The 12,934-nt window shown below is 38.3% G+C and overlaps 1 protein-coding gene across 9 annotated transcripts in view; it reads right to left on the reverse strand.

Moving 5' to 3' along the window:
• Positions 1–8,928, reverse strand: part of LOC113098789 (neurexin-3b) — a 154,924-nt gene extending 145,996 nt beyond the window's left edge. For all 9 annotated transcript variants that reach the window (XM_026263876.1, XM_026263873.1, XM_026263875.1 and 6 more), the window contains exons 1-2: positions 8,728–8,928; positions 4,363–5,413 (exon numbers count right to left, since the gene is read on the reverse strand). In XM_026263876.1, coding sequence (XP_026119661.1) covers positions 4,363–5,059 — 697 coding nt within the window. In that variant the 5' untranslated portion in view covers positions 5,060–5,413; positions 8,728–8,928. The remainder of the gene's footprint in view (positions 1–4,362; positions 5,414–8,727) is intronic.
• Between the last annotated feature and the right edge of the window lie 4,006 nt (positions 8,929–12,934).

Consider the following 12,934-nt stretch of genomic DNA (forward strand, 5'->3'; position numbering starts at 1 on the left):
TAATTTGCAACAACCACTGGAATAGACGGCAACAACTTAATGGTTCTCAGTTACTGACGTAAACTTGGTTGCCTGATATATGGGAATGAGTACTGTATTTGCTAAGACTCTATGGGAAAAACTCCCTTTTCTCCGAATATTGAAGCATTTTCAATAACTCATAGGGTGAAAAGTGTAAAAGAGGAGAATGGACCAGTCGTGGGCCAGTGCATCCCTGTCCTTCGAAAAGTAAATTGGGCAGTGAGAGTTGCCTTCTGAGGACCAATACTCTTTAAACTGTCTGTGGGTGGAGCATCTACTCATCTGAATGGACGTTGTTCCAAGGTAGCATGTCTGCTCCTTGCTTCAACCTGCCCGGCACGTGCGGTGCTCTTAGCGAATTCAAGCTGAGTTGAGCCCATTCCAGGAGGCGGTCTACCAGAATGAAGAGGCACTTTGAGGACAGAGCGCCCTGGCGATTTTTATATACGACTCTACTGTCATGTTGTCTGAGCGGACTAACAAGTGGTGTCCCTGATGGTCTGTTAGAATGGTGCGAAGGCCTAAACATATTGGCAGCATTTCCGGGCAATTGATGTGAAGCCGACTCTCCTCTTTCGACCAAAGGCTGAAAGCTGGTTTGCCATCGCACAGCGCTCCCCAACCTATGCTGGAAGCATCTGTCGAGACCACCTTCCTTCTGCACACTAATCCCAGGGTCATGGCAGATCCAGCACTTCCTTGGGCCGGGGTCCCTGGCTCTTAGAGAGTGGATAGCATTTGGCCCAGTGGGAGTGATGTCAGGATTCAGGCTTAGAGGCTGGAGGTGCAGCCAATGATGTGGGCTTCAGAGGCTGCTGAGTCAGTGTCGTCTTGAGCGACTGGCCACAGCTCTAGAACTAGAGTGCTTTGGCAAGAAGTGTCAAACTTCTTCACAGCGGCGCAGCTCCTTGAAAGCTGTGTGGTTTGGTCCAAACTCATCCATATTCCGGAGAAAATTTGCGTGAAGGCCCTGTTGGACTGCCATAGAGTGAAGTGCCTAGGCTGCTTGCCCAGCTGACTAGTAGGCTTGTCCTGTGAGTGATGGAGTCGTCCTTAAGTCCAGCTCAAACAGAGCTTTAGACAGGACACGGAACAGTTCGGCATCCATGCCCATGCTGGTTGCGCTGGGCTCTGCAGACGGCAGGGAGGTGAGGTTGAAAGAATAGTCTCTTTCTCATAGCATCTTAGCAAACTCAGTACGAGTGATGTATCAACAGGGAACAAATGTTACTGTGCATTAACTACTGGTAGACTTCCAAATAGAATCAATAACAATGGCTTACTCAAGAGTAGATTATTTTTGTTAACAAGCTAAATTAGTTTGTTGCATAAATCAGACTGATTTATTGAAAATGCTAATTTATTCTCTGCCAGCAGGTGGTGCTTTAAACAGTAAATAATAGAGGTTTCCCCAGTAATGGCTGTACACAAAGCAGCAGCTTACAAACGCTGCTTTATCAGGCATATAACACGCAAACTGAAGTTAAAATGGCATATAAAAATTTTCTAAAGGCAGTTTTCCTTTAGAAATACAGTTATATAAAAACACCCGTTCCTCATTTTGATTTTTAAATTAGCAGTATGAGCTCATGTTTATTCAACAAAGCCTTTTGAAAAATCTGTCTTTGATATTGTGGTGGGTTGCCACAAATATGTATGGGAAATACATCCCACAGCACAACTACCTGAGCCCAACTTCATTACTCATCAATTTAACTCTAGCTAAGTTTGTAGCCAGTGCCACTAGCCAGAACCATAAACAAACAAAGACTGGAAGTTAACTGCGGGCCAGGCGCGTGTTGCCTGAAGAAATTGTCTATAGGCAAACACTGGAATTGGACTGAGAAAAGTTTTAATCTGCTATGTTTTTTGGACAACTAAAGGTCTGGCAATGGGATTAGAGTAAAACAATAATCTAAATAATAAAAATAATTTTACATTTAACAAATCTGAATGATGAGGGCTTGATAAAAAGTCTCCAAGTCAGTTAATGTGATCTTATATAACATTTAATATAAAATCCAACTTTTAATATAAATGAGCCCCCAGGACAAGTGTCTGAAGTTGAAGAAACACCCTTCTCTGTAAGTAAGACCCATTATAAATTGTGCCTTATTCTCAAAACTCTGCAATGAATTTGTTAATTTACAATTACTGCCTTTTTAAATATTTTTGAATAAATGTTGGAAGAGCTGTATATCACGCATATCCCGATGTAGTCATGCACATTTCAGATCACAGTAGTTTTGCTAAATCCTCCACAACCAAACACTTAGATCTGTCTTGCAGACTAGGGAATTGTGGATATGCTGAATACACATTGAATTCAGCACAGCTTTTTGGCCATATTTGTACATTTAGTAGATTTGCATAATTTCTTTAGTTAATCAGGTGCTCCAGATAGCATGCACAAATGAATGCTATCATTGGGTGCTATTCATTCTTAGTGTATTCCCTGTAAATGAGTTAATGAAGCCATGCTGTGAGGTACTGAGAGCATGTCAGTCCAAGTTTAAGCCCATCATTTACCCCCATCGCCCCCAGCGAATGAGCCATTTCTCTTTCGTTCCGCCCCTAATTATGGAACGCTACTACAGCTCAGTGGTGCAATCCGTTATCAGACACGTCCATTAATCAGTGGACACGACTGGGGCCTGATGAAGCCAAGGAAGGCTGTGACGGCCCTGACAGCCATGCCTGCAGTCAAAGCACAGGACAGGCTGAGCAAAACGCCTGCTCTGAGATTAGAGGTCCACTAGCGTCGCATTTATCACATCAGTTTTCCCTTGAGCAGCCGCTGAATGGCTCCTCATTAAGGGCACTTTTTTAGGCCTACTGGTTGCTAGAAGGCAAGAGACACAGTAACATCCTTCGCCAGCCCTCCAGCCCTGAGCACCCCTACTGATCCAAAGGTGATCTGATCATACAGCCTGATCTCATGTGGCTACCGACTATCTCTTAATCTTTATAAAGGAGCACTGAGGCCCAGGGCTGGTATGAAGTCTAAAGGGCTTGGGTTTGATCACGAAATGCAATAAATCAGGCAATCAGGTTTGGGTCGACTGATTCACTGCCTGACTCTATGCCTTTATATTCATGCCCTGAATAAATTGAGATGATTGTGGAATTATAGACTATACACATGGAACCACATGAAAAGAATAATCTTTCATAACCACAGCAAAAAAGTCTCTTGGCAATTCAGTGTGCATTCAGAAAATATAATCAGTTTTGAGACTTATTCTAATACCTGCTAGTGAGTCTACAGTGAGAGTAATCCCAAATAAGTCGTAACACTGAAGTACAGTTGAAAAAAGAAACTTGACCCTTTAGAATCAAGAAATGTTCTGTTCTAAATAATATAAATACAAATTTCAGTTCAAAAGGTTCAACTCTTAAAATTGCAGTATACCTTCACTTGTCTGTAACGTGCGGGATCTGGATATTTGATGAAAAAAAAGTATAATTGAACCTATAGCAATGACCATATATATATATATATAAATCCAAATAAAAGATGGATGTCCCTGCAAAAGCTTTGAAGTGAGAACAATATCTGTAACATATAAGGCACACAATGATGACATAAACTATCACTCAATCATTATTCCTTGGGTAATACAATGAGCAAAGTAATTACTGATAATTAAAACATCATTATTATAAATGTTTTCTAGGTTGACACATTAAATTGCATTAACATACATTTTGTAAAAAAAAAATATTTTTTTTTGCAGACGTAGCAAGTTGATATTGCAGGGTTTTTTTTTTTTTTTTTTTTTTTTTGAGTATATTATCAGTACCCTGCAAGTGGTCAAAGGTATCCAAACAGGTATAAACAGGTATTAACTTTTGTATTTATTAATTAGTTTGTTTCACTCAAAAGTGTATGCCATCTTAATAAATACATGTTTTATTAATGCAAAGAGTACACACATTCTTAAGTAAGACACAAGAGTCTAACTTTTTGGGACCACTGCATAAAATTTAGCTTAGCATGCTTGTGTACAATCAATAATGTTGTCTAGTTCCAATGTGATAATTTAACAAATTAATTAAATTTACTTTGAGGTGTAATTTAACTGCATATACATTCAACATTTTCAATGCTTTCAGTCAAACTTGACATTCAACCAGAAAAAAAAAAAAAATGCTAACTTATTTTTCAGTAAACCAAATTTACTTTGAATGTGTGAAAGGAAAATAAATAGGGTCTGTTTTGATTTTATCTAAAAAAAAAATTATCTTTTGCCTATGTTTTCTTAAAAATAGAATACTAAAATAAATTACATCAAACTGTTGGCCAGATATGTCTTCAAAATCAAAAGTTAACATGCTTACCTTCATTGCAGTAACGACCTACATATCCTGTTTTGGAGCAGTCACAGTAAGCTTCACCGTCAGCCATGCTGCAACTTCCTCCATTTTCACAGGGGTTCTCTGTACACAAGCCTTCCATCTCTAACCAGACCTTTTGGCTCCCTAGGCGTGTTGGAACCTGATTCCCGTAAACCAGTTCTGTAATAATCCCCTTGAACGGTGGCATCTCCTTAGCTGAAGCTAGTGTTAGGGCAGATGTTCGAATGTCTTGAGGAACTCCTCCAAGATACAGGTCACTGACAATCTTCATGAACTGCCTTTGCGGTCTCACTTCATCCACCTTCGACTCTCCGTCCAGTACCAACACGGTTCGCAAGTTGTGCCTGCTGATGGTGGCAAAGTGCCAGCGACTGTCGTTTACCATCTTGTCAGAGATTATAGTGGTTTCTGCACAGTCTACGCTAAAATGCAACTTCAGCTTGCCTTCCTCAATGCTCAGGAGCAGGAAGTCACAATATCCTCCATCATCAAAGTAGAGAACCAGAGCATCTGATATAGCTGTTTTGAACTGAAAGCTGAGGTCACTTCTGGTGCTGGCATCCCAGCGTAGATAGCGCGCCCACTGACCCTCTAAGCCTGTGAACTCCAGGCCCAAACCAAGACTCAGGAAGGTGCTGAGCAGTAATAGTATACAATGGGGCCGGCAAATGGGAGGCATGGTAACCAGTGGTTATGCTACCAGATTGCAATGAGCAAAATAAAATTCCTCAGTTATGTTTTTTGGCAAATGGTGAAGATCATTGAAGAAACCTAAAATCCTTTAGATGACAAATGTATGATTGAAGAAGGTGAGGCCATTGAGGTTCTTGACACATGCTATCCTAAATCCTGTTATGGGCACCAGGATGAATTCCAAACAGAACAAATAGCCTTCAGATTAGAACAACTGGTCAGCTTCTACTATTTAGATAGGCTTTACTGATGATGTTCCGTTGAGTCGACTTTCTGGATTAAAACAGACATGTTCCATATTGGTTCTGATTCTATATCGCCACATGTTAATGTACACAATCTGTGAAGATAAAGAAAAGAAAAAAAGACATTTTCATTAGGTTCATTACACAGTTCCAAATTTAAAAGGAAAATAAATTACACAAATGTATTTGTCAGTGTTTGATGTACAGTATATATATATATATATATATATATATATATATATATATATATATATATATATATATATATATATATATATATATATATATATATATATATATATATACCCAATCACTGACATTATTAGAAAACATAATTATTAGAAAACATGGGCAAATTTGATTTATTTATTCAACCATTTTTGAAAAACAGTAATAAAGAATGGCATACAGCTTCACAATATCAAACGTTTTTCTCACGTTTTCACACATATAACACCTTTTTTCACATATGGCATTTATACATAAAATATATCATTACATTTTAGTTGGAGATCCTTTGCAAAGAAATAATTTATCCGAGGCTCTTTGGCCTTAGACTACACCAAGATTTCTATCATGATTTACTTCAAAATATACGTACTAAAGAAAAAAATATATGAGCTACATAACATGGGATTTATCTGTATTTTTTCACGTTATAACTTATCTGTCTGACCAAGGGATCAAAGTCAAATGTGGAGATTGGAAAACCTGTTTAGTTACATTAATTTTGCAATTATGTTTGATGCCACTGGTGGTTTAAAATGCACACTTTACTTTCAAAAGCCTTTATTGATTCGATGTATGTGTTGAAAATATATATTTTGGACAGGCCAAAGGAAAAGCCCTATACTCCGAAATAAAGCTGCATTTGCATTTTGGCAAACACAAGTATTCACAAAAGCCACTGACAAATATTTGCTATTTAAGACATCTAAGTATTTATTTCCAACACACTCGGTCAGTTGACAGATGTCTGACGGAGAGATACTGTACTTGTGTGTAGAATTCCATCTCTCCCTGCCCTGGCTGCTGCTTTGGCTTGGAGTCCCCAGAGACAAAAGCCTCCCCAATCGTAACAGTTCCATAGCGGTGCAACACAATAGCCCCTTTAACTACCTGCCCTGAATAGTTAATCTCTCCCTGGCAGCCAGCTATTGAATTAAGGCAACTGATACCAACAGCGATGTGTGGATCGTCCCACGAATGATTGTGGGTCTTGTCTGTATTTCAATAGTTAACGAGCGCTCCACAAGATTTGAGAAGAAATGTGAAAAGGTTGAGCCGAGCAGAACCCAGTGGCCAAGGTCAAGACATTTACTTTGCATGCCACACTAACAGGCAAGGCATCATAGAGAACGTGTTTTCAGAAGGACTTCCTGTTCAGTCTGCTTTACTGAGAGCAGGCTGGCCTGAAACCTTATCCTTACATGCGGCACACGACAACTGGCCATTGGTCTGGCAGCAATCACACAGAGGATTTATTACAAACATAATACAGACTATTGGGTTACAAATTATATAGATCCAATTCAGAACTCTCCAGAGGCAGTAGTCTATGAGGATTCTTGTTCAAAAGACATTTGGACAGGATACTTGGACAGTTCTATTTAGGGCAAAAGCATAATACATCCCATTAAATAAGCAAAAAAAAAAAATAAGGAACTAAGATTAGAGATGAGGAATTAGACTATGAGGAATTGAAATATGTGTTCTGCCATATGCTCTGTAATCCATAGAAAATTCTCTCAAACACAATAAATGTTGCATTTGGTTCCCAAAAGGCAAAAGAGCATGAAAAGCTTAAACATAACCATCAGAGAAAAAGTCTTCCATCTGCCTTGAATGATTTACAATAATTTCGAGCATGTTTTATTCTCTGTGAGCAAGGCCAAGATACTGAGTATGGGAAACAACACTACAATCCATATGTATGATGATTATGTCTCCACATGCACTTTCTCCAATGTCATGTCAATCTCAGCTGGGTTTCTAAAATGTCTCTCAAATTCTCAAATTCTCATTCTTGTTTTCTTGTCAAAAAGGCAATTTGACATCGTCATCCAATACCTCCTGACAGCACTCACAAAGAACAGACAATTAACAAGCCCTAGTAACCTGCAATGTAACAATAATGTGCAGCAGCTTGGGCGTTGTGGAATAGAAATTATTCATCACACACTATGTTTCAAATGGGATATTCCTAATTAAATTAATAGTTTACACGAAAAATGATTCTGCCATCATTTACTCACCCTCATTTTCGAAACCTGAATTTATTTCTTCTGTGGAACACCAAAGCAGTTATTTTTCATACAAGATTGCAAAACAGCTATCATATGTCGTCAGAAGAACTGTAATATAGTGTACAGGCCTTTTAAACTACTTCTAATTATGCCTTTTTTTTTCTTTTTTTTTTTTTTTTACAGTTTAACATGTCTTGATCTCCATCCAAGTCTTCAAGAGAGCACCTCAGACATACTGACAAACAGCTACTTTAGTGTTCCATGAGAGAAAGAAAGTCACACACACCACACACCTATTATATAAAAAATGAATAAATAAAAAAAATATTTAAAGGCATATGAGAAGCTAGAAATAGGGATAGTGAGTGAGCGGACCAAAGCTCTGAGAATAGAGGGAGGGAGGGAGGGAGAGAGAGAGAGAGAGAGAGAGAGAGAGGGAGCATAACCAGTTTTTCAGGTCAAATGATGGTATAAATATCTAAAAGTAACAGGGTAGCAATATCATCGGATAGCTACTGACCTTAAGGTAGGCCTAGTTGTTTAGTTTGTCATTTATAAAGGAGAATACAAAAATATCAGCAATGTTAGTAAATTAAATTATATTATTATGCCTGAATAAATTCATTTTATAAGGTATGTTTATATCCCTGCATATTAACAGGTTAAGCCAAAGTCACATATAACTTTATGTGAGAATAACTTAATATTCTTAAGGTCCATGAAAGTTTTGTACTATTAAAGCCAAGAGAGAGAGAGAGAGAGAGAGAGAGAGAGAGAGAGAGAGAGAGAGAGAGAGAGAGAGAGATGCTCAAGCTCTGACTGCTGCATGCATCCGTCAGTCTCCTCTCTTGTAATTTCAGTAGATCTTAAACATCCATTAACTATTTTAGAAACATTAAGGACATAGGAATAATACGATTTATAAGATACAATAATTAAGAATATTTCTGTCTCTTTCATCCATGAATATTGCAAGCATTCAATATTATACAGGCATTTGCATTAGAAGAATATAGCTATCCCAGAGAAATTGGTTCATCATAAAAAATCTATTTATGAATACACAAGCGGATCAAATCTTGTAGAATAACATGAATAATGTAAGTTAATTATTAAACGCATCTGTGAAACTCTATAAATATCTTAAAATAGTTCTGATTTACCTCATATGATAAAGACTGTATTCCACCGAAGGAGAATCCGGTTTATTCTACAAATTGTCTAAAAAAAAATAGATAACAAAAGACGTTAAATCCACATTTCGAGTAATGGAGCGCGGATGGAGTGATGCTGAGGTCAAATTCAGTGTAGCGGGATAATCTGCGCATCCAGAGCTCGCTCTCCTCCGCTCGACTGAGGTGCTGGAGCCTGTCCTGAGCTCGCGAGCTTCGCTGCTCCGCCCACTACTTATATTACACACGCCATTTAAAGAGATACCAAGAAAAAACATTTTCTGTCAGGATTCCCCTTCAGGTACTATCTTCACATTAGTGACTATTGATTTTAAAAGTACATTTAACATTCTCTTTTGCAGATCTTTCGAGTCTCGGATGTGAGCGGCTGTGTAAGACATTTGCATATTAAAAGCATCCAGAGTTTTCTGGAACATTGAGAGTATTTCGGGAAGTCTCCATGGTCCTGAATAGACATTGTGATTTAACTGCCCAGATACTACACTCAAAAAGTAATGACAGTTCCGTAAAATTCATTCTGAAAACACATTTAAATGTGTTTCAAATAATTCTAATTGATAGCTACACCATGTTACTGGCATGGGCATGCGCACTTATGTTGCCGTCATTAAGAAATCTACTCACTTCAGTCTGTCTACGCTCAGATCAAAGCTAATCTAGTCTATTGCCGTGACATATGAGGTAGTTCTTGCGACCAAATTAAACGGAAAAGTTAATGAAAAGATCACTGACGCGGCTTAATGAGGCAGTGTATGAAGAGTCCTGTGGGAGCACGCAAGAGAATGCAAATGCACACGCAAGCAGGAAACGCGGGTGCGACAAATATTTTTATACCAACAAAAAACTTCAGGGAGTTAATGCTTGCATATATATATATATATATATATATATATATATATATATATATATATATATATATATATATATATATATATATATATATATATATATATATATATATATATGATTCCAGAATGCTGTAAATGTTGTGTTGCATTTGAAATATTTAATTTATAAACTTAATTTATAAACTTGTAAAATGATCTGCAATGCTGGGGGGATTTTAATGGCTCCAGAGTAAATATTTAGTTTTTGGATTTACAGCCCTGGCAGAATATCCACACACCTTTGTCATTAATGGAGGGCCCAAAAGTATTAGGAACCTATACAATACTTGTCATGAAGTGAATTTAGTGAGTATAAAATACATTTCCTTTAAATTCACACATGTGTATTTTATCACATTAACTATGAATTTCTTTCACTAATGTTGAAAGCCAATGCTGCAGCAGACAGGTAGCACTTGGAGGTTTGGTGCCTTGCTCAAGAGTCTCACCGTCATGGTATTAAAGCGCTCGTCATTCACTCCCCCCACCTACAATTCCTGCCGGGAAGGCCACAACTGCCTGTGTGTGTGTGTGTGTGTGTGTGTGTGTGTGTGTGTGTGTGTGTGTGTGTGCTCTTGTTTTTGTGACATATCAGGACACAACTTTGTATAATGACATGGGTATGACACACAGGTATTACAAGGAGAGGGTGACTTACGTGGGCATAACCCATGTCCCCAATTTTCAAAACGCTTATAAACCATACAGAACTTTTGAGTTCTGTAAAATACTTTGAGAAAGTAAAAATACACAAAGTTTCCTGTGGGGGTAAGGGTTAGGTGTAGGGTTGGTGTAGGGCCATAGAATATACAGTTTTTACAGTATAAAAAACATTACGCTCAACAGAGAACTATTCTTCATTTTTAGACAAACATGTCCACTTGATGCTAATGATGATTGTGATGATAATGATGATGTAGATGATTGCTTAGGTAGACTGAAGGGTGCTGAGCTTGAATGCAATGAGCAATTGAGTTGTTACTGTATTTAATTATTATTTAATTGTGGTTATTTATAAAAAAAATATATATATTACTCTATACATACTATATATATATATATATATAATTGAAAAATATTACAAATATTGTAATTTTAACAATATATATTTTATCCTCTTTGGGGAAGCTTTTAGAAATGAAACAAAGTAAGATGAAGCATTTCCTTGAAATCCTCAGCTGAATGTACTGTATTGTATACTATGAGGTCAAAATTAAATGAATAGGTAACCATCCCCAGCCCTTATGTATTTACATTTATAAGTGTTATGGGTCAACAGAGACATGAAGCGAGTGGATCCATGTGAATGCTTTTATTAAGAGACGTGGTCACAACAGGCATTGGTCAAACAATGGCAAACATGTTTTTAAGCAGAGACAGACGACACAGATAGAGAATTCATGGCCCCAAGGACCGAGGCAGGCAACACAAAGGGTTTGGTCTCGGAGAGTTTATAGACAGCCTCCTCAGCTGGATAGGGACAGGACAAAAGTCTATAACTGGCCTCCATAGCCCTAACAGGGCAGGCAGGAGATTCATTAACGGCCTCCATAGCCATTACAGGACAGGAAGTGAATTCACAGATGGCCTCCATAGATGTTACAGGACAGGAAGTGAGTTCAATCATAGCTCCGTGTAGCTGTTTTTATTTTATATTTTTTCTCTATAATCTTTCTTACTATCACTGTCTGTTTGTTTGTTTGTTTTTTAAGTTGTAAAATATAACTTAATTCACACCATATTTCTGATATTATCGATCAATCTTATCAGATTAACTTTGATCGTTCACTCTTCCGTGACTGCAGTACACCTGCAAAGCGTTAGCACTCGTTAGCTTGTCATTAGCGTTTTCTTTTCTCCTCTCCTCTCCTCTCTCACACTGCAGTTTTTCACAAGTTCATCAAACAACCGCAGTAAGAATATTTCATCAAGCACGGTGAGTAATGGCTTCTCCTACTATCGTTGTTTGCACCTCTTGTACACATGTACAGTTTATCTATCTCTGTCGCTGATGAGGGATTCACATGTGATAAATGCAGGGAAATAGTTAGGCTGACAGAGAAGATTTCAGAATTAGAGACACGCATCCAAACTTTAAATGAGTACAGTAAGAATGTTAGGGCTCTAGATACGGCTTTGGATGCGTCTAGCTCAGGGATTCCTGTACATTGTCCGGTTCCAGCAACAGAGCCCCTGCAGCAGGGCAACTGGGTGACGGTGAGGCAGCGTAGTCATGGGTCAAAACACCGCTCTTCTGTTCCGATCAAAACATTAAACAGGTTCTCCCCACTCAGTGATGCACCCACTGAGAAACCTGATGAAAGTGCTCTAGTTATTGGTGATTCTATTGTACGGAACGTGAATATAGAGACACCAGCCACCATAGTCAAATGTTTACCGGGAGCCAGAGCGACTGACATCTTGGCAAATTTAAAAGTGCTGGCTAATGCTAAACGTAAATACAGTAAGATTGTTATTCATGCCGGCGCTAATGATGTTCGACTTCGCCAGTCGGAGATCACTAAAAATAACTTTAAAGAGGTGTGTGAACTTGCAAGCACGATGTCAGACACTGTAATATGCTCTGGTCCCCTCCCTGCTTACCGTGGTGACGAGATGCATAGCAGATTGTCATCACTCAATGGCTGGATGTCTAAGTGGTGCCCACAGAATAACATAGGTTTCATAGACAATTGGACGAGCTTTTGGGGCAGACCTGACCTGTTTAAAAGAGATGGTATTCATCCCTCCTCGGGGTGGCACCACTCTTCTGTCTAGAAATATGGCACATAGTCTTAGTGTTTATACTTGACTAACTGGGGCCCAGGTCAGGAAGCAGACAGACTGGCTAAACCGACTGTCTGCTAGCTGCCTCCCGTCACAGAGGTCAGTTAATTCTCAGCACATAGAGACTCTTTCACCTAGATATCACACTATAGAGACTGTGTCTGTTCCCCGAACTAGAAAATACAAAAAACGTCCAAACCAAGTTAATGTTAACAATTTAATTGAGGTTCAACAAATAAAAAACAAATGCAATATGGATAAACAAATGATAAAGATTGGCTTATTGAATATCAGATCCATTTCTACGAAAACACTCTTTGTAAATAATATAATAACTGATCATAATATAGATGTGCTCTGTTTGACAGAAAATTGGCTAAAATCTGATGATTACATTATTTTAAATGAGTCCACCCCCAAGATTACTGTTATAAACATGAGCCGCGTCTAAAAGGCAAAGGGGGAGGATGGTGCTTCATATAACATTATCCAGAGAAACCAAT

This window comes from Carassius auratus, unplaced genomic scaffold (assembly GCF_003368295.1).
Source record: "Carassius auratus strain Wakin unplaced genomic scaffold, ASM336829v1 scaf_tig00216663, whole genome shotgun sequence".
NCBI classification, from domain to species: domain Eukaryota; kingdom Metazoa; phylum Chordata; class Actinopteri; order Cypriniformes; family Cyprinidae; genus Carassius; species Carassius auratus.